General features: G+C 31.9%; 2 protein-coding genes across 2 annotated transcripts; both read left to right on the top strand.

Annotated features, from left to right (window-relative positions):
- The first annotated feature begins 6,746 nt into the window (after positions 1-6,746).
- Positions 6,747-8,431, top strand: LOC117934317 (stilbene synthase 4-like). Its single transcript, XM_034856003.1, has 2 exons — positions 6,747-7,024; positions 7,216-8,431. Exons 1-2 carry the CDS (start codon positions 6,847-6,849, stop codon positions 8,214-8,216), a joined length of 1,179 nt encoding a protein of 392 aa, XP_034711894.1. The 5' UTR covers positions 6,747-6,846; the 3' UTR covers positions 8,217-8,431.
- A 1,742-nt stretch (positions 8,432-10,173) lies between these two features.
- Positions 10,174-11,843, top strand: LOC117934238 (stilbene synthase 2-like). The gene is made up of 2 exons (XM_034855902.1): positions 10,174-10,451; positions 10,588-11,843. Exons 1-2 carry the CDS (start codon positions 10,274-10,276, stop codon positions 11,586-11,588), a joined length of 1,179 nt encoding a protein of 392 aa, XP_034711793.1. The 5' UTR covers positions 10,174-10,273; the 3' UTR covers positions 11,589-11,843.
- Positions 11,844-22,979: the final 11,136 nt, after the last annotated feature.

Genomic DNA, 22,979 nt, shown 5'->3' with positions numbered 1-22,979 from the left:
GCTATCAAAGCCCCTTTATTAATGTTCATAATATTGTTCTTTGTAGAAAAATTATAACCCATAATTCTTAGAGTTCCCAAAAAAATTAAAATCTTTCTTAACTTTAGAACATGTTTAACATTAGTCAATGTCCTTACAATACCATTTAACATCATCACTTTTATAGTACCAATCCTAATGATTTTGGAGCTTGAACAATTTCTTATTAAAGTTGTAGTAGCATTGCATTCCTTATAGGTATCAAACAACTCCTTATATGGGCCCATATGAAATAAACATCAAGAATCTAAAATCTAAAAGTCATAAAAATTTTCATCACCTATAATAATAAAAACATTACCTTATCAAACTTTTTATCAGTAATATTAATAGATTTTGAAGTTTCTTGAGATTCAGGAATTTTCTTTTCCTCTTGTTGCTTTGTCATTTCTTCATGATACCTTATGACGTTTTTTTTTTTTTTTTTTTTTTTTTTTGTGGAAATAATAACACTCCACATACCCCTAATAGTCTGATTCAAAATGATCAATTCCTCTATCTTAATATCTCTCTTATGATTTACTCCTACCACGATGTGATTCATACTTCACAATAAGAACTTATTCAACATGAAACGAACTACTTGGTTTCTTATAGATTTTTATTTCTAGACGAGCAATTGACACCTCATCCACAATAAACGTTTTCTTTCCAATTAAAAGCTTAATCACCAATGTCTCATTTTATTTTGATAGGGATGCCAATAAAATAATAATTGCATCTTCCTCCTCACTATTGACCTTTATGCTCAATAAATAGGTTATACACTTATTAAATTTATTTATATGAATATAAATTCCTTCATTCATTTTCAAACTCATAAATTGTTCACTAGCAAATATATATATATATATATATATATATATATATATATATATATATATATATATATTGAGTTTTGTCAACCCACCTAAGTTTACTTTTTTAATGGATTTCAGTTGTTACGAATTTCTAAGACACCTACTCCATTGTATTAAATTACCCATTACTTATATATGTAATTATTTTATCAACAATAAATGCAATAGTAAATATCCGTTGACAAAAGAGTATTATTGTGATGGATTTAAACCATTGCAAATCGACTAATATACTTTGATATAAAAGTAATTTATCCATAAAAAATAAATGACCTCTCCCAAACAATTTTCTTACATAATACCATACATTTATAGAGTTTATAGGCTAATCCTAAATAATAAGCTTCCTATGATTAGTGTGCTAGTGTGTATAGTTACACATTGGACAAGACCTATGTTATGTCATGACTTAAGACTATCAAGTAGTCATGACTTCCTTATGTTGCTTCATTGTGTTGTCTCTCAACCTTGAGAGAATATTGAGCTTAAAGTTAGCATTGACTTTGACCTATGGGTGAGATCGTAAGTTGATCATATATTCCTTATGGATTAGGTCACTATTGATGGAAACCGATAGTAATAGTTATTCTCAATACAGACACCATAATATCCCATAAGATTGAGACAAAGTGTCCCCTTAGATAATCCTTAGGAGGTGTGTTCATGTAAACTATGGTCATAATAGTTCCTTAAGTGCAACTTGACATAAGCTCTTAGAGAGCTAAGATATGTTAGCTGAATACACAATAGGAGGATTTGTAACTTAAGGATAGTGAGGTACTTTTGAAAGACTGATAACTTTGTTAGACTACGAACATCGGTTCATGGAAAAACTAAATGTAATAGATAGCAAGTCACAAAGCCGAGCACTTAGTGTCTCGTTGTTATTTATATAGGGTACTGGAATGCAATTGATGATTTATAGTGGAATGTTGAATCAACTCCAAAATTGGATTTTATAGAAGCTAGTATTATCCTATGGGCCTTAATGGTCCATTCTCAAACTCATATACCTTGTTGGCATGGTTTATGATGATTAGATTGACTCTAGGTTTATTTTTGGACATTAGGGTGTTTTGAAAATTATACAAAGTTGCATAGGGGTTAGTGAACAAAGTCTTTAGAAATTGGCTAACTGATTAATTAGATGATTGTATTAGGTTAATTAATTAATTAGGACATGTTTTGAGATAGATTAAGTGACCCAAGCCCTTAATGGGCTCAAGTCACTTAAGCCGAGTTGGAGAACCTTATAAATACCCCTTAGGGGTCTATCATTTTTTCATAAGTGAGTCATCTTCCACCATCTAGAGTGAGAGTCATAGTCTCCATCCTCACTTTTTCTCAACCAGTTGTGCACCAGGATTAAGGAAGAGCCATCAAACAAAAGATCTTAGGTATATTCGAGACCTCCAACAACTTTTATTTTCATCTTTATTGTATGGATTAGATTTCAGAATGTCCGAATCTCAAGTGATATTTTCTAATGAACATTTTGAATCCTATTAATGTTTAAAATTGCAATTTTTCTATTGTGCATAGGATTTAGAAAAACCTAAAAAGTTTTGCATGTAGTTAATCTGCTTTTGGGATATGAAATTAAGAAATATAGGATAGGTTTATCTCTCTTTGGTACCTACCTTTGCACCCTCAATGTGTAAGGTGCTACCACTACACAATTATAATAAATGTGTCAAGTTCAAACTTTTGTTGAGCTTAACTCAAGATACCACCCTTGCCTTCTTCATAACTTCATTTGTTTTGCAATTAGTCTCATCTTTGTGCCAATAAGCCTTTAGTTGAAAATGGAGTCTTGATCATCTTATCATTGTGTTTTCTTACAATACTAACATCTTGTCACATTTTTTTCTAAATCTAGTCCAATAACTTCTTTATCATAAAACTCTTCATGAAATTATTCCACCATCACAATTCCAACTAACAATGTCTTTCCAGACTAAGTGTATAAAATGTTTCACCTTTTTTTCTTTTTATAGCTATCAAAACATCTTTATTAATATTTATAATATCGTTTTTTGTAGAAAAGTTATAACCCACAGTGCTTGGAGTTGTCAAAGAAATTAAACTCCCTCCTCAACTTTAGAACATGCTTAACATTAGATAATGTCATTACAACACTATCAAACAACTTCACTTTCCTAGTACCAATCCTAATGGTTTTAGAGCTTGAACCAATTTCTATTTAAACAGTACTAGCATTACATTCCTAATAGGTATCAAACCACTTCTTATATGGGCCCATATGAAGTGAACATCAAGAATCTAAAATCCAAGAGTTACAAAAACTTTAATCAACTATAATAGAAAGAACATCACCTTACTTATTAAACTTTTTATCAACAATATTAGTAGATTTCAAAGCCTCTTGAAATTCAATATTTTTCTTTTCTTCTAGGTGCTTTGTCATTTTTTCACAATACCTCGTGATACATCCCTTTTATGGAAATAATAACCCTCTACATTCCTCTAGTAGTGTGATTGGAAATGATCAACTCTCCTATCTTAATATCTCCTTCATGATTTACTCCTATCACAATGTGATTTAGACTTCATCATAAGAGCTTGTTTAGTATGAAACAAACTACTTACTAATTAATAATTTTTGTCTCTAAACAAGCAGTTAACACCTTATCCATAGTAAACATTGTCTTTCCAACTAAAAAGCATACTCACCAATGTCTTAGATGATCTTGGTAGGGATGCCAATAAAATAATAGTTTCTCATTAATGTTGACCTTTACACTCAACAAATGGGTCATACACTTATTAAATTTATTTATATAAATATGAACATCAGTTCTTTAATCCATATTCGACTTATATAATTGTTTCTTGAAATATAGTCTATTTGTTAAGGGATTTTGATATATCAATTTTCTCTAACTTTTCCCTTAATTGAGAAGGATATTACTTATTCAAAACAATATATTTTATTTTATGAGTCAAACTTAAATGAATAGTGCCTATCGCTCTTACATCTAATTCTTCTCATTTTTCATTCATCATGTTCTCTAGTTTCTTACCTAGTAACACTTTGAGAAGTCATTGTTGCACCAAACTATCTCTAACAGTACCATGCTAGATACTAAAATTATTCTTTCCATCAAAGTACTCAATATCATACATTATGTCAAACATCATTTTCTAAATAATTTTCCCATGATCTTCACAACATGACTCTTGTACCACTTGTTAGGAAATCACAACACCCAAACACACTAAGAAACATAAAGTGAAATAGAAAAGTCAAAAGATTTGCATGGTTCTACATAATCACCTACATCTATGGGAAAGAGGAATCAAATTTATTAGTAAAGTTAAAAAAATACACAACAATACTCTCTCAACCTATTTCTACCCAAAATCTGATACACACGTTGTCTATCTTTGTTCATTTTTCGTTTATTTTTTCACTCTCTTGAAATCTTATATAAAACCACATATCTATAGAGTCGTATAGATTAATCCTAAACGATAAGTTTCCGAATCCTACTCAATGTTATAAGGATAATTTATCTAAACCTAAACTCTTTGAATATTGACTTTCATAAAAATAAAAAGTAAAAAATTTAAGTCAAAATTACCAACAAATAAGGCCCATTCTATTGATAACAAATGCTATATATTCATTGACATAGATTTTCAAATAATATAGCAAGTGTATTCTCAAATGTTTCTAAACAAACTCTTTCTATCTTTTTTAATTTACTTTAGATCTTAAGTTCGTAATTAACCCAAAATAAGATATAGGTAAATGTATGTGAATATTATGTATGAATAAGAGAGATGATCCAACTTATTAATTTATAAATGACATCAACAAAGTATTGCTCATTATAAAACTCTTGATCTAATTAAGTTAATACTCCTACATTGTCTCAATTCAATCTAAATATCAATAAGAAATAATGTAGTGTGATCATAGATTAAAATATCACAAAAAGTCATTGAAATATCAAATATTTTTAAGTATATCGACTATGACGATTATGATACAAGGAAGAGATAATTGGTGGAGAGGTGAATTTTGGAATAATTTCACTATTTTTTTTTTCCAGGATTTCCATGGTATCACATTGGCACAACACCTAAACTCTATTTTTAAGGCATAAAAGGGAAAGGGGTCATTAGTATGGCCCTCACCAAGCAGGGAGGTAGGAATGGCAACGGGGCAGGTTCGGGACGGATCACCCCCATCCCAACCCCACTTGTTTATTAAAAACAATTCCCATCCCCGGCCCCGTTTAACTTTTTTTTAAATTTTTTTTAAAAAAAATTACTTTTAAAATTTTTAATTACATTAAAATAAATATATTTTATAAATAATAAAATTATTATATTTTTTATAACTTATTTTATTAAATTTTTTTATTATTATCTATAGATTAAAAATAGCAAAATTAAATTTAAATTAAATTAATTTTAAAATTTAAATTAAATTTAATTTTAAAATTAATTTTATATATAATTAGTGCAGGGCGGGGCCGGATGGGGCAATACCCGAACCCGCCCCTGGTTTAAAAAAAAATCTCATACTTGTCCCAAACCCGTTTATTAAAATTAAACCCCGTCCCATTAGGGGCGAGTACCCGAAAAAACCCGCCCCATTGCCATCTCTACAGGGAGGCCCATATGTACTTAGGTTTCATATATACTAATTTAATTTTAGTAAATAGATTAATTTTAATTATCTTATTTTTAAATTTCATTTGACTCATTATTGAAAATATAAAAGCAATCATGGTAATTTTCTTAATAAATTAATATTTTTTTATATCCCTTTATATAATAAATAAATAAAATATATATATTTTCAAACAAATAATAATAATTATACATATATCATAATTTCTTTTATATCTTTAAATACATTTAAACTACATAGATCATTATTTTAGTAATAAATGAAATAAACTTATTTCAAGTACTATTGTAAATTTTTTTTAATAAAGTAACTTTAATATTTGTATTATTATTTATTTTATAATTTATTGAAGTTTTTTTTTTTTAAATATTTTTATAAATTTTGATTTTTTTTTTAAATGGATCTTTGATTGAGACATAGGCCATCATGGGCAAAGAATCTCCATAATTACAGCTCAATAGTTAGTGTATCCTCCTTGGACTGCATATTTGATCTGATTTTCATAATTTTTTTTTTAAATCATGATTGGTGAAAAATCATAATTTAAAAAGGAAAATTCAAATAGGTATTATATGGCCTAAAAAATTATACACTAAAAAGCCTTTCATTCAAAATGTAGGAAATTTAAAATTAATTAGAAAGTGTCATTTTTATCAATCATATTTTTCTCTCAAGTGATATTTGATATCAACATTATTCAAAGAAGTTCCGATATTAATAACTTTGATTAAAAAATTATTAATTTATGACTTGAATATATAATCTACGTCAGTATAGATTTTCTAAAATTCTGTATTAATATCGATCTTTAGCTTGGTCCAGCCGGCAGCTGCTAGCCCAGCATGTGATAAATATGGGTCTTTGTCCCGGCAAGTCAAGAATCCCAACTCAATGGCCAAGTATTAATTATTGTACTTGGGGCCCACATGGACACTACCAACTTGGAGTCAAAAAGGGAAAGCTTCCAACCACTTACATGAGCTGAAGACAAAGAGAAAAGAGTTATAAAGGAAGAAGAAAGACAAAAAGAAAAATAAAATAATGGAAACGGAAGCCTACCAAGTTGGAAATCAAACCCCATGTCACTGGATTATTCAAATGCACACCCACATACATGCAAGTGGATGAGAGTTGGTGAGACAAAGCATTTGTGGTGATTATAAATACCAACCTCAAGACAACACTTTGGCCAGCCAGCTCCAAGCAAGCTCCTAAAATTTCATTTCTCTTTCCTTCTTCAAATTTGAAGCTTCGATTTCAGTAGTCATCACACACTAATCAATGGCGTCTGTGGAGGAAATTAGAAATGCTCAGCGTGCCAAGGGTCCGGCCACCGTTCTAGCCATTGGCACAGCTACCCCGGACAACTGTCTGTACCAGTCTGATTTCGCCGATTACTATTTTCGGGTCACTAAGAGCGAGCACATGACCGAGCTCAAGAAGAAGTTCAACCGCATCTGTAAGTACAATTTTAACATCCTGTGTACTCGTTTTAAATTAATTCAATGCATCTGTGCGCGATGGTATGAGCAGAATAAGCTTTTATATTGTACTAAGACGAATTTTTTTACACTCACTTGAACGATGTTGATCATCTTGAACAATGAATGCCTCGAGCTCACATATTACTCCTGTTTAATTTATATACAGGTGATAAATCCATGATCAAGAAGCGTTACATTCATTTGACCGAAGAAATGCTTGAGGAGCACCCAAACATTGGTGCTTATATGGCTCCATCTCTTAACATCCGCCAAGAGATTATCACTGCTGAGGTGCCCAAGCTTGGCAAGGAAGCAGCATTGAAGGCTCTTAAAGAGTGGGGTCAGCCTAAATCGAAGATCACCCACCTTGTATTTTGTACCACCTCAGGTGTAGAAATGCCTGGTGCAGATTATAAACTTGCTAATCTCCTAGGCCTTGAAACATCTGTCAGAAGAGTGATGTTGTACCATCAAGGGTGCTATGCAGGTGGAACTGTCCTTCGAACTGCCAAGGATCTTGCAGAGAATAATGCAGGAGCACGAGTTCTTGTGGTATGCTCTGAGATCACTGTTGTTACATTTCGTGGTCCTTCTGAAGATGCTTTGGACTCTTTAGTTGGCCAAGCCCTTTTTGGTGATGGGTCAGCAGCTGTAATCATTGGATCAGATCCCGATATCTCGATTGAACGACCACTCTTCCAACTTGTTTCAGCAGCACAAACATTTATTCCAAATTCAGCAGGTGCTATTGCCGGCAACTTACGTGAAGTGGGTCTCACCTTTCAATTGTGGCCTAATGTGCCTAGTTTGATATCTGAAAACATAGAGAAGTGTTTGACTAAGGCTTTTGACCCAATTGGTATTAGTGACTGGAATTCCCTATTTTGGATTGCTCACCCAGGTGGCCCAGCTATTCTTGATGCGGTTGAAGCAAAACTCAGTTTAGATAAACAAAAACTCAAAGCAACAAGACATATTCTAAGTGAATATGGGAACATGTCAAGTGCATGTGTCTTGTTTATTTTGGATGAAATGAGAAAGAAATCGCTCAAGGAAGGAAAGACAACCACAGGTGAAGGACTGGATTGGGGTGTTTTGTTTGGCTTTGGGCCAGGCTTGACCATTGAGACCGTTGTGCTACATAGCGTTCAAATGGATTCAAACTAAGTGAAATAATAGGAAAAATGATTCACGAGCCATGTTCTATTAATCAAATATAGATAGTAAAGATATATCACCATGAAATCATCTTTATTTAGAATTTATTATTTGTTATTTATAGTTGTTGGAGGACTTTTTCAGAAACCTCAAGTTAAAATCATTGTTTATCCTTGTGTATGTTATCAAAATGAAAGAAATAATGGATTTAAGTTTTGTTTAGACATGCAAGTGAGAAAATTTTCCAACATATTCCTTTTCCCGTGCTGATTTAGTTTGAGTTCTGCTTGAAAACCCCATGTAAGAATTTTCTTTTCTTTCCAAAAAAATCTTATCCAACTGAAGCCTTAAAAGTGACGCGGACTATTCATTTGAAAAATATGGAAACCAGGTTGGGTCTATAGTACATATAAATTAAATAAGATGGCCACCACAGCAACAACAAGGGTGACGTCTACTGCTACCTGAACATGCTGTAAGAAAAATATTACCTTTCATATGTCCTATTCCAGAAGTCACTTTTGGAGCTGAGAAAGCTCTTTTAATCAAATAGCATTTTTTTTTCATATTTAAACTCCTAAATAGAATTTTATTTTTCAAACAATTAAAAATAATTTAAGAATTATACTCTTTTTTTGTTTGTTTTGCAGCCTTTTTTATAGTCCCTATTGCAGTGAAGTTTTCATACAAATTTCCAGAAAAATTGGACTCCATATAATTCGGACTTGAGTAATTTGAATAGAAAAATCTTCCTTCGGTGAAAATGATTTCAATATTTTTTATTTTTTATTCATTTAGTTTTCCTTTCTTCTAGTCTAGCAATCCTTTCAGAAGACACTGACTTTATCATCTTTGCAGTCAACTAAAAGTGAAAAAGTTATGAATTATTTTCCTTATTATTTTATTTTAAAAACTTAAATAAATATGTTTAATTATAGAAATGTGTGGATTCTCCTTCTCATAATTTGCAGCCGGTCGGCTGATGCTGAATTTGTCACTTCCCCCCTCCACCCCAAAGAGCATTCAAAAACCATCTGATATAATTTAAATCAGCATGAGATCGTTGAACAAGTCTCGGCCACCATCTATGACTTTATCAGCCTACCAGCTGCTAGTGGATTGGGAGCTGGTGGAAGTGCATGAATCCAAACCTATTAAAAATTTAAGCTAAGATATTAACTATGATATGTAAATATTCTTAATATAAGTTTTAAACCTGAGTTAAGATTCTCAAGTTGAGTTTGTAAAACTTAATGTCTTTTATTTGATGATTTAAGTTGAATATAAATTTAATTATTGTTAAATTGTTGAGTTAAAACACATTATTAGAATTTTACTTTAAGCACTTAGCTTATTTAATAAAGTTTAAGTTAAAATTTATTTTAAATGATTAAATTAACATATTTATATTCACTAGTTGTAATTAATTTTTACCTTCATTAGTCTTAAATAGTAAATTTGACTACATAATCTACCTCATTGTAGATTTCCAAACGTCCAGCCGGCAGCAGCTAGCCCAGCATGTGAAAGATTTGGGTCTTTTATCATTGCAAGTCAAGAAGCCCAACTCCATGGTCAAATTATAGCATTCGGGGCATATGGAAGTGGTCCTACCAACTTCGAGTCAAAGAGGGTAAGCTTCCAACCACCTTACGTGGGCTAAAGACAAGAGGGTAAGCTTCCAACAACCTTACATGGGCTAAAGACAAAAGGATTAGAGTTATAGAGAAAGATCTAAAGAATGAAAACCGAAGCCTACCAAGTTGGAAATGATCAAAACCCATGTCACTGCAGCATGGATTATTCAAATGCACGCCTACCTACATGCAAGTCCCTGCCCTTTCATGTATCATCATGTATCCATTGACTGGGCAGGACACCATTCAATTTCAATAGCGTCCAAGTGGATGAGAGTTGGTGAAACACAGCATTCCTTATGATTATAAATACCAACCTCAAGATACAACTTTTTCCAGCCAGCTCCAAGCACTCTGTGCTCCGAAACATTCACTTCTCTTTCCTTCTTCAACTTTTAAGCTTCGATTTCAGCAGTCATCCTACTATCAATGGCGTCTGTGGAGGAAATTAGAAATGCTCAGCGTGCCAAGGGTCCGGCCACCGTTCTAGCCATTGGCACAGCTACCCCGGACAACTGTCTGTACCAGTCTGATTTCGCTGATTACTATTTTCGGGTCACTAAGAGCGAGCACATGACCGAGCTCAAGAAGAAGTTCAACCGCATTTGTAAGTCTAATTTTAACATCCTTTTCATACATATAATTGTGTATCCATATACTCACTTGAACAATGTTGATCATCTTGAACAATCAAACTGGTTCCTTGAGCTAACATATTAGTATTATTAATAATTTATATACAGGTGATAAATCAATGATTAAGAAGCGTTATAGTCATTTGACCGAAGAAATGCTTGAGGAGCACCCAAACATTGGTGCTTATATGGCTCCATCTCTTAACATACGCCAAGAGATTATCACTGCTGAGGTACCCAAGCTGGGTAAGGAAGCAGCATTGAAGGCTCTTAAAGAGTGGGGTCAGCCTAAATCGAAGATCACCCACCTTGTATTTTGTACCACCTCGGGTGTAGAAATGCCTGGTGCAGATTATAAACTCGCTAATCTTTTAGGCCTCGAACCATCTGTCAGAAGAGTGATGTTGTACCATCAAGGGTGCTATGCAGGTGGAACTGTCCTTCGAACCGCTAAGGATCTTGCAGAGAATAATGCAGGAGCACGAGTTCTTGTGGTGTGCTCTGAGATCACAGTTGTTACATTCCGCGGCCCTTCCGAAGATGCTTTGGACTCTTTAGTTGGCCAAGCCCTTTTTGGTGATGGGTCTGCAGCTGTAATCGTAGGATCAGATCCGGATATCTCAATTGAACGACCACTCTTCCAGCTTGTCTCAGCAGCCCAAACATTTATTCCTAATTCTGCAGGTGCCATTGCAGGAAACTTACGTGAGGTGGGACTCACCTTTCATTTGTGGCCCAATGTGCCCACTTTAATTTCTGAGAACATAGAGAAATGTTTGACTCAGGCTTTTGACCCACTTGGTATTAGCGATTGGAACTCGTTATTTTGGATTGCTCACCCAGGTGGCCCTGCAATTCTTGATGCAATTGAAGCAAAACTCAATTTAGATAAAAAGAAACTCGAAGCAACGAGGCATGTGCTAAGTGAGTATGGAAACATGTCAAGTGCATGTGTGTTGTTTATTTTGGATGAGATGAGAAAGAAATCCCTTAAGGGGGAGAGGGCCACCACGGGTGAAGGATTGGATTGGGGAGTATTATTCGGTTTTGGACCAGGCTTGACTATTGAAACTGTTGTGTTGCATAGCATTCCTATGGTTACAAATTAAGTGAAGGAAAAGAGAATGGTCCCTTCAATGTCCTATTATGTTGAATAGGAGTAAGGTATTTATCGACGAAACTAAATTATACTCTTATACTATTTTATTATTTTTTCTAAATTTAGATTGTAATCTAGTGATTGTTAGACCCTCTTGGTGAGCTCAAATTAAACGGTTGAGTTTCAAGTTCAGACCCAAACATTGTAATGTTGTGTTCATATGAACATTGTTGAAAAGTAAATAAAAGAAATATTGGATTTGATAGCTCTAGTTGTCATTGAATTGGTTTCTCCTTTGCTTATATTTGATGATATATGAATGGGGACTTGTATGTAGGTAGATGGGCATTTGAATAATCCAGTGAAATATGATCTGATGTCCAAGTTGGTAGGCTGCCCTTTTCATTCATTAATTTATTTTTGCTTTTGTCTTTCTTCCTCCCCTATACCTGTTCTTCTATTCCTCCGCTGGAAGTAGGAACTGAGAAAGTATTCAACTGGATTACGTTTCTATTCCTCCCCTATATGTTTGAAAATAAGGGCCATAAAAGTTGTGAGTAATTTGAAGCAACCTCAGCAACTGGGCAACTACCACCGCCGGCAGAATATCCATAAAGAATTATGCTCGTTTTAGGTTTTGATCTAATGTCCATGTTGGTAATGTCCATGTCGGCGCTTCCATGCATGGTACAAAGAGCAGTAAATTTAAAAATAGAAAATTATTTTTAAAATTTACTCTATTTGTTAAAAAGAATAAATAAATAAAAATAAAAACAACTTTTTGTCTCCAAGCTGGGAGGATCACTTTCATATGCCCCACATACCATATTGTTTGACCGTTGAGTTGGGATTCTTGACTTCCAAGCTAACGACTCGATATTAATACAAAATTTTATGAAATCTATAATGAGGTAGATTATATATTCAAGTCATAATAAAATATAAAAATACGACAAAATTTGTAACATTAGATAATAACGTATAAAAATTAAAACACATTTATTTGATATACCACTAAAATAAGATCTATATAATGTGGATGTATTTAAGAATATAAAAGAAATTATAATATATGTATAATTATTATTTTTTAAAATTATGTAATTTTATTTATGAGCTTATATTTCTCTTGAATTTAATCAATATATAAAAGATAAAAAAAAATTTAATTTATTAAAGAGATTATCATGATAGTTTTAATATATTTAATATATTTTTAATAACTAGTTAAATGAAATTTTAAAATAAGATGATTAAAATTAATTTATTTATTAAAATTGTATTTAAATATTTCATTTTTTATATGAATATATTAGAAATATTAGAAGATATAAAATTAGTATACATAAAACTTATGCACATATGTTAATAGTGATGAAGTTTTGCACTTGGCGAGGTCATCTAGCCATCGTGGTATAAGGCAAATCCCAATAAATTTGGTGACAATCCGAAAAAACTTTTCTATGTTGTAAAGTTATAAAGTGAAAGGAGAAGAAAACAAGAGAAATCAAAATGTAGGAAGAGAATAGAATGCACGGGAAAACTCTATATTCAATTTCATTAAGGGTCTCTCCCTTTTAAGGAAAGTTACAAGAGATATTTATGGATGATCATCCACAAGTTATCATAATGGTACAAAATCTCATATTTTATAACACTCTCCCTTGGATGATCATAAGAATATGCCTCATTAAAACCTTACTAGGAAAAACCCTATGGGAAAAACCTTAGTGAAGGAAAAAGAGTACAATATTCTTTTGGATTACTATAACTGCCTCGTTAAAAACCTTGCTAGTAAAACCCATTGGGACAAAACCTGGACGAAGGAAAAAAGAGTGCAGTATATCCATATTATCATTCTCCCCCTCATATAAACATGATTATGATTTCTTCAACATTTCAAATGGTAAATCTCTCAATCTTCGTATTCCAAAGTCATACCTTAACTTTTTCAATGCAGTCGAAGGTAACGCCTTTATGAATAAATCTGCTAGATTATTGCATGATCGAATATGTTGAACATCGATCTCACCTTTCTTTGGGAGCTCATGAGTATAGAATAATTTAGGGGAGATATGCTTAGTTATGTCACCTTTTATGAATCCTCCTTTAATTTGTGCAATACAAGCAGCATTATCTTCATGTAACTTGGTTGCATTGCCTCTAATGGAAGGTAGTCCGCATGTTTCTTGAATATGTTGGATCATTGACCTTAAACATACATATTCACAACTTGCTTCATGAATTGCAAGAATTTCTGAATGATTTGATGACGTGACCACCATTGTTTGTTTGATATATCTCCATGAGATAGCAGTACCATTGTAATTAAACACATACCATGTTTGTGACTTACCTTTATATGGATCTAAAAGATATTCTGCATCTGCATATCCAAGCAATTGTTGCTTTGATTCTCTTGAGTAAAATAGACTCATACTAGTAGTTTCGCAAAGATAACGCAATATATGTTTGATACCATTCCAATGTCTTCGAGTTGGAGCGAAACTATATCTTGCTAATAAATTGATAGAAAAAGCAATGTTTGGACGTATACAATTGGCAAGATATATAAGTTCACCAATAGCACTAAGATATGGTACTTCAGGACCAAATAATTCTTCATCCTTTTTCGCAAGGACGAAATGGGTCATTTTTCACATCAAGTGATCGGAAAATCATTGGAGAACTTAAAGGATGCACTTTATCCATATAAAAATGCTTCAAAACTTTCTTAATATATGTTGATTGATGTACTAAAACTCCATTTGGAAAATGCTCAATCTGCAAACCGAGACAAAATTTTGTTTTTCCAAGATCTTTCATCTCAAATTCATTTTTCAAGTAATTTGTTGTTTTTGTGAGCTCTTCAAGAGTTCCAACAAGATTTAAGTCATCAACATACACTGCAATAATTGCAAATCCAGTTTCTGATTTCTTAATGAAGATGCATGGGCATAAAAGATTATTCATATACCCTTCTTTTAGCAAGTATTCACTAAAGCGATTGTTCCACATGCATCCAGATTACTTTAATCCATACAAGGATCGTTGTAACTTGATTGAGTACATGCTACGAGGCTTTGTACAATTTGCTTCAGACAATTTAAATCCTTTAGGGATTTTCATGTATATATCATTATCCATGGATCCATATAAATATACTATAATAACATTCATGAGACACATATCTAGTCCTTCTTGGATTGCCAAACTAATTAAGAAATTATATGTGATTGCGTCCATGAGGGTAGAGAATGTTTCCTCATAGTCAATACTAGGTTTTTGCGAGAAACCTTGTGCTACTAATTGCACTTTATATCTTATGATCTCATTATTCTCATTGTGTTTTCGTACAAATACCCAATAGACTTTACATCTTCATGTGTTTGGACTACAAGTCCAAAAACTTCTCATTTTGTTAATGAGTTTAACTTTGCCTGTATAACTTTAATATTTTGGCCAATCATTTTTATATCGGCATTCTTCTACATCGTGGTTCAAGATCTTCATCATTTCTTATGCAGGCCACTTGGAAAGTGAAAATAATATTATTTTGATCCCATTTTTCTCCCGTGTATACATAACTTATTGAGATCTCACAATTTTCAGGTACCTGTGCCTTTTCAAGGGCTTCTTGTTCAATATATGTGCCTCTTCAGGGGTTTCTTGTATTATTTGTACATTTTCTAAGGCTATAGATTTATCAATTTTAAACTGATCAGTTATTTTTTATAGCATTTTTTAGAGTGCCAAGTTTTTTTTGGATTCTCCTCTTCCGGGGAGTTACATCCTTTGAGCCAATAGGTCTACCATGCTTCAGGTGTATCTTAGATTAATTTGTTAACTGTCCTGCAGGGACATCAATCCGTACTGGAGTATTTGCAGTCGGGATATATGACTTTGTCACTTTCTTTGTATCAATGAATGCGTCTTGTAATTGATTTGTAAGATTTTGCAAATGAATAGTCCTTTGAACTTCTAGTTCACATTGATTTGTATGAGGATCAAGATGAGTCAAAGTCGATGCATTCCAAATAATTTCACGTCGTTCTTCTGGAACCTCTTCTCCCCCTAACGGCGAGAAAATTGTCTCATTAAAATGATAATCTGCACAACATGTCATTCTACCTTTTAAGTGTATAGGTAGACTAGTCACTAATTAAAAACTTCTGGTTTTGTAATGTACATCCATATGACCTTTTACCCCGGGGGACCAAGTTGGTCTTACAAGATTCTTTTGGATCTATCATCGTATAAAGTGTCATTCACATGGAATCAAATACTACTAGTGACATAGTATAAGCTCTTCTGGAGCCTTTAATCAGGTTTCTATCACCTGATATAGTATTAATATTGTTTGTCATCAATGTTGTGCAATTAATGAGACAAGAGTTTCATCAAATTAACAAGTCATAAAACATTGTCATAAAGACTTTGTCTTTGTAGAGTTGAAGAAATGTTATCATAGAGTTAGAGTTAAAATCAATGGAAAAATATTAGTCATCGATGATGACTTAACTTAATAAGTTGTGTAAAAGCAATGAGAGCATATATAACACAATAAAACAAATATGAAAAGATAATTTAAAGTTATATATTTCGTAAGTATCTCACACATTTGATTCTGTAAGTGTGGAACAATTTATACATGAAATAACAAGGTAGTATTTCAATAATCAAACTAATTGTAGTGATGGATCAAGATATGAGAGAGATCCATATATCTTCAAGTATAAATAAAGAAAAGAATTTAAATGATAAATAATGAAATGTGAAATAAACTATAAAAGATGAACAATAAACAATGTGTTTAAAGATGATAACAAAATAAACCTATTTGCAAATAACTAAACATAATGTTTAATCATAACAAACATTTCCATCACCAATTAGATGGTCAATTTTCCCATTAGGATTCTCAAAGAAATTCAAAGCTTCTAAATAGGTTAGATCCACTTGGCCATTACTATCAATGAAGTTCATTTCAACTTTCTTTCCTTTTATTCATGCTTAGTAAAGGTCGACCAAATGTTTGGGCGTACGATAGGTACGCAACCAATGCCCCTTCATACCACATCTATAACAATTATTCTCATGATTCTTAGGAGGTTTATCTTGTAAACACTTCTCATTTTCTTGTTTTACCTCAGTATTATTCCACTTCTGGTGGTGCAATGAGGCTTTCATTTTCTGAGAATTTGGTGAATTATTACGATAAGAACCATGGTATCGGGGATTTCTTCCACGACCACGACCATGTCCTAGTCATCGTCCAGGAGTTTGGGACAATATGGCATTCACTTCAGGGAATGATTCAGATCTAGTTGGACGAGACTGGTGATTTCTCATCAAAAGCCCATTTTTGTTAAACTTTCATGGAGATGATGACGAAGGAAAATCAGTGTTTTTACGCGATCCTGCGGGGATGCTTGATTTCCTTCTTTAATCATAGCTCCAAGATTCATTGACAATTTTGTTTTGAATAACTTCTGGTTATACAAGAGAATTAGAAATTGTATGCATAACTTCTGGCTATGAAACAATTGTTAATAAAAATTGTTTTCCATAATTCCTGTTGTGAAAAATAAATGAGTACAAAATAAAAATTAAATCCAATATTTTTCATAACTTTGAGTTATGATTATTTTGTCAAAACAAGAAAATATTCAAATTTGTACATAGCTTCAGGCTATGAACTATTTATGTATAACTTCTAGTTACACAATATAATTAAAAGAAATTAAAGAAATTAAAAGTTAATATCTTTCATAGCTTCAGACCATGATTATTTTGTCAGAACAAGAAAATATTTAAATTTGTACATAACTTAGGCTATGAGCTATTTTTTTTTTATATAAATTTGTATATAGCTTCAAGCTATGAACTATTCATTGGGTAGATTTGTGCATAGCTTCGAGCTATGAACTTTCATTATGTAGATTTGTACCTAACTTCGGGCTATGAACATTTATTTATTTATTTTATAGCTTATGGCTATATAATATTGTTTGGTATAACATCTAGTTATACTGTATAATTAAAAATAAATAATTAGAGATCATATGCATAACTTCTTGTCATGTATCTGTAATTCTGTCATTTTTCCTCATAACTTCTGGTTATAGGAATTGTACATGTTTTTCATAACTTCTGGTTATGAATTTACCCCATAATTTATAATTTTACCCTATAACTTCTGGTTATAGGGATTATACATATTTATGTATTCAAATAAAATAACTGAAAATAGAGATCAAAGGGTAATAAAATAGAAAATCATGATATAAGTTTATCACGTACCTTTTTGTGAGAAAGAAGAGAGAAGATCTTTCTATTTTTCTGAATAGAGAAAAATCTTTCTATTTCTTTTTTAGAGACTAGTCGTGCTGATAACGTGTTGTAAAATTATAAAGTGAAAGGAGAAGAAAACAAGAGAAATCAAAATGTAGGAAGAGAATAGAATGCACGGAAAAACTCTATATTCAATTTCATTAGGGGTCTCTTCCTTTTATAGGGAGTTACAAGAGATATTTATGGATGATCATCCACAAGTTACCATAGTGGTACAAAATCTCATATTTTATAACATCCTACCAATTATTCACTCCTTATATCATATTAGCCATAATCGATACACTAAAAAATATTTTATCTTTTGACGTATTTTCGCAATATTTTAATATACGGTTACAATATATTAATTCTTACATTTAGATTGGATTAATTAAGACTGTGTAGGAGTATTAACTTAATTAGATTAGGAGTTCTATAATGAGTGATACTTCATTGATGATTTGTATAAATAAGTTGGATAATCTCTCTTGTCCAAGCACAATACTCACATACATTTAACCATAACTTATTTTGTTTGATTACGATCTCAAAATTTAAAATGAAAAATGTATAAGAAAGTTTCATTGGAGACAAAAAGACTTCTTTTAGAAGAATTTGAGAATATGCTTACTACCTTATTAGGAAATTGATATCAATGAATATATAACATTTGTGATAAATAGAGTGGGCCTTATGTGTTGGTAATTTTAACTAAATTTTTTCTTTTTCTTTTTGGAAAGTCAATATAGTTTAGATTTGGATAAATTACTTTTTTAAGTTCAACTAGATAGCATTAAAAAATATTATTGTTTAGTGTTACCCTATAGGACTTTATAGCCCTATCCTTGATGCGTGTTGTGGAAATTTTCATGGAAAGTGGACTCTGCATATCTTCCTTCCGATTGCAGCCTTGTGGAGTTTAAATGGTATGTGTGGATTCTCCTCCCAATTGCGTGTAGATGGTAAGTCAATGACAGTCGCTCCAAAAGCTAATCACGTCAAAATAAAATTGAAGAAAAAGTATAAATACATAAATAAGATAAGAAATCATGCCATTAAAAAAAATAATATGTAAAAAATATGTCAGTTATATGTACACAAAAAATCAAGACATCTATTTATGCTATTAAGAACATCAATCTCATGCAATATTCTATAAAATAAATAAATAAATAGTACGAGCGGAAATATAAATATAAAAATCGAATGTATATAATAAAAAGAAATCAAGCTATTAAACGAAAAGCAATAAATAATAAGATAGAAATATCACACTCACACAAGTGAATGTTAGAAAGCCATTTCATGTGGATAAGAAGAAGTCTGAAGGTCTTGTACACCCAAGATCTTCTACTTGATGACTCAAACCATGATTTTGGCACTTCAAAGTATGGGTAATGGAAAAGAAAAAGCTTTGACTATCTCTCTCTCTCTCTCTCTCTCTCTCTCTCTCTCTCTCTCTTCGGAGGTGTAAAATGACTAATTGAAAGTCATTAGGAAACTGTAATCCTTAAAAGGGTATTTATAGGGTTAGCCACTAGGCTTAAGTAACTTGTGCCCATCGAGGCTTGAGTCACTTAATCTAATCCAAAACAAGTCCTAATTTATTAACTAACCACATAGGGCTTTCTAGTTAGTCAATTAGACCAATCTAAAGACCTTTTTCACTATTCTGTGTTACCGTGCATAATTACTAAAACACTCTTATGTATAAGAGTGAACTTAGAGCTTCAACCTTCATAAATTGTGTCATCATGGTATATGAGCTCAGAGTGGGGACCATTGGAACCCATAGAAGTATTGGCTCCCTTAAAATCTAATTTTGAAGTTGATTCAACATTCCACTAAAGAAAATTAACTGTATTCTAATACCTTATGTAAATAACAATAAGACGAAGCTTGGGTCCATGACCTACCATCCACTGCATGTTGACTCCTCATGAATTGGTATCTGTAAACTAATAAGGTAGTGTTATCACCTATCACCTATCAAGATTATCTCTATAATCCTTGAGTCACAACTCTCACTTATTATATTATCAATTGATGTATTCTAACTCATAAAGAACATATGTTAAATTTCACTTAAGGAATTACTACGACATTATAGATTTCATGATCACATGTCCTTTGGATCATCTAAGGGAACACACTGTGTCAATTTTATGAGATATCATGATGCATTTATTGAGAATACGTATTATCACTGACCTCCATCAAGAATAACTCAATTTATAAGGATATATGACTACTTTAGGATTTCACTCATAAGTTAAAGCCTCTTGTTGATTTTAACATAGTTTCAATATCCTCACAAGGTTGAGAGTCTACACAATATAATAGCTTAGTAAATCATGACAATAGATAGTCTTATGTCATGATTCATCGTATGTCTTGTCCAATATACACTACTCCACTCACTATGGCAAATTAGTTTTGATAGTAAAAATAAACCATCCCTCAAATTAGGAGGTAATGCACTACAGTCTCTATTGGATTGCTCAAATCCATAAATTGACTATGGACAACTTATCTATTTACATGAATCTAATGACTTGTATCCTTTATCCAACTCCTAATACACCCGTCATGTACAATGTAAGAGATATGAGTTAAATGTTCAAATCAATGTCAATGCATAAAAGGGATAACCTAAGGATAGTAATGTCTAACTTTGTTACAGTATTTCTTGCTTTTAAAGGCTCAATCCTAACAAGTGAATCATGATAACTAATAGCCTTACGTCATGATTTACCATAAGTCTTGTCTAGTGTACATCACATACAATAGTGCACTCGCCATGGGAAAACCATCCCGATGACTAGTACAAGTCATCTCCCCAATTAGGAGGTAGTGCACTATAGTTTCAAAATAGATTTCCCAAATCCATTAACCAACTATGGACAACTCATCACTTTTCAAAGAACCCATGACTTACATCATGATTCTCCATAAGTCTTGTCCAGTGTGTATTACATATAATAGTGCACTTACCATGGAAAACCATCCCGATGACTAGAACAAGTCATCCCCCCAATTAGGAGGTAGTGCAATACAGTCTCAAATGGATTGCCCAAATCCATTAACCAACTATGGACGGCTCATCACTTTGTAAGGAACCCATGACTTGGATCTTCTGTGTAACTCCTAATGCTCCCAAGCTATGTACAATACAAGTGATGTGGGTGTGTATACTCAAATTAGTAACTAATTAATGCAAATAGGATAATAAATGAGAAAACAAGAAACATAGATAAAAAATTTATAAATGAATCTCAATCTATTATATCATATCATGTTTTTTTGGGCTCAATCCTAACAACGCAAAAGAAAAATGTGAAATATTTATACACCTTAATTGGGAAGACAATTTTAGGTGAAGCTATGAGGGTGAAGCCACACCATAGAGAGTATTTTCCTAGTGTTAAAGAAGTTGTCAAAGTAGAAAAGTGGAACAAGATGATCAAGATTCTATTTTCAAATAAGAGTACTCATTAGCATAAGGATGATATTGATTGAAAAAGGAATAAAGTTATCAAAAAAGAGAAAAATAGTTTCTCGAGTCTAGTTTGACGAAAATTTGAACTTGATACATGTTTATTCTCATTAATTATGTAAGATTGAATGAATTTGAGTCAATATTGAGGTTTTTGGAAGTTACCTCAAATAATTTATTCTGTATTTTTAGTAAAGACAATATTTATAGAGTTTGTATTTTAAAAAATTACCTTTTTAAGTTTGACTAGGATTATGAAACTATTGATTTAGGTTTAAACCATAAAGCTTTATAAATATGTGGTTTTACATATGATTTCAAGAGAGTGAAAAAGTTAACAAAGAGTTAAGAAAGTTAGGCAAAGAGTGTATTAGGTTCATAGTAAAGGGAGGTTTAGAGAGTTTGAGTTTGTATTTATGAAGTTTATTAATAAATTTGACCTCTCTGTGTAGTGGATATAAGCAATTAGGCCAAACCATGTAAATCTTTTCTTCTCTAGTTTATTTTATTTTACTAACCTCATTTAGGTCAAACGAAATGAATAGAACAAGAAAGCCCCATTTTCTCGATGTTTATCAATATATTTTTACACCAATTCAATATCAAAACAATTTCCTTTTGAATACTGGTTAAATCCATCATTTTTATGTACGAATCACAAAGCTTATTGAGTAAGTATGCAAACTTATTTTTGCCCCACAAACAAAATAGAATAGCATAGTTGGTTTTAGGCTATGAGGAAGCCCTTGACCCTAATGGGTCTAAAACTCACAAAAATCATACGTTGGGACAATGGGTGAACTGGCAATAAATGTATCTCAAGCTTATAGTTTCACTCATAAGGGAGTGTAAATGTGGGTATCAAAAAAAGATAACCTTACATGTAGAATGAGAGAACTTGAGTCAAGGTGGAGATTGTTGGTAAATTTGACTCAAATGATTTATTTTTTAATTTGAGGAAATTCAATATTTGTAGAGTTAATGTTTGAGTAAATTGCCTTTTTAAGTTTGACAAGGATTCAAAAACTTATCATTAAGGGTTAATCTATAAGACTTTATTAATATATGGTTTTTTTCATAGGATTTCAAAAGAGAGGTAAAAAAGAGAACAAAAAGTGAAGAAAGATAGGCAAAGTTGTTAAGAAAATCACAACACTCAAATACAATAGGAAAAATAAAATAAATTAGAGAAGATAAAAGATTTACATGGTTTGACCTAATTGCCCATGTCCTCAATAGAAGGATATCAATTTTATAATAAACTTTAGAATGAAAAAATAACAACACCTAAATACAATTGGAAAAATAAAATAAATTAGAGAAGAGAAACAATTTATTTGGTTCAACCTAATCACCTATGTCTATTATAGAAGGAGATTGAATTTATTAATAAACTTAAAAAATATAGACTCAAACTGTATCAACCTCTCTCTACCCAAAACCCAATGCAACATTTTCCTATTTCTCTTCACTCTTCATTCATTTCTTTTCCATCTGTCATGAAATCCTATGTAAAGCCACGTATGGATAGAGTCCTATATGCTAACCCTAAAGGATAAGTTTTCAAAT

The sequence above is a fragment of the Vitis riparia genome, chromosome 16 (genome assembly GCF_004353265.1).
Source record: "Vitis riparia cultivar Riparia Gloire de Montpellier isolate 1030 chromosome 16, EGFV_Vit.rip_1.0, whole genome shotgun sequence".
Taxonomy (NCBI): domain Eukaryota; kingdom Viridiplantae; phylum Streptophyta; class Magnoliopsida; order Vitales; family Vitaceae; genus Vitis; species Vitis riparia.
This window is presented reverse-complemented; position numbering and strand designations above follow the sequence as displayed.

Coding starts and splice junctions, on each gene's coding strand:
- LOC117934238 (XM_034855902.1), top strand. CDS start 10,274: ATGGCGTCTGTGGAGGAAATTAGAAATGCTCAGCGTGCCAAGGGTCCG. Junction 10,452..10,587: donor GAAGAAGTTCAACCGCATTT/GTAAGTCTAATT, acceptor ATTTATATACAG/GTGATAAATCAATGATTAAG.
- LOC117934317 (XM_034856003.1), top strand. CDS start 6,847: ATGGCGTCTGTGGAGGAAATTAGAAATGCTCAGCGTGCCAAGGGTCCG. Junction 7,025..7,215: donor GAAGAAGTTCAACCGCATCT/GTAAGTACAATT, acceptor ATTTATATACAG/GTGATAAATCCATGATCAAG.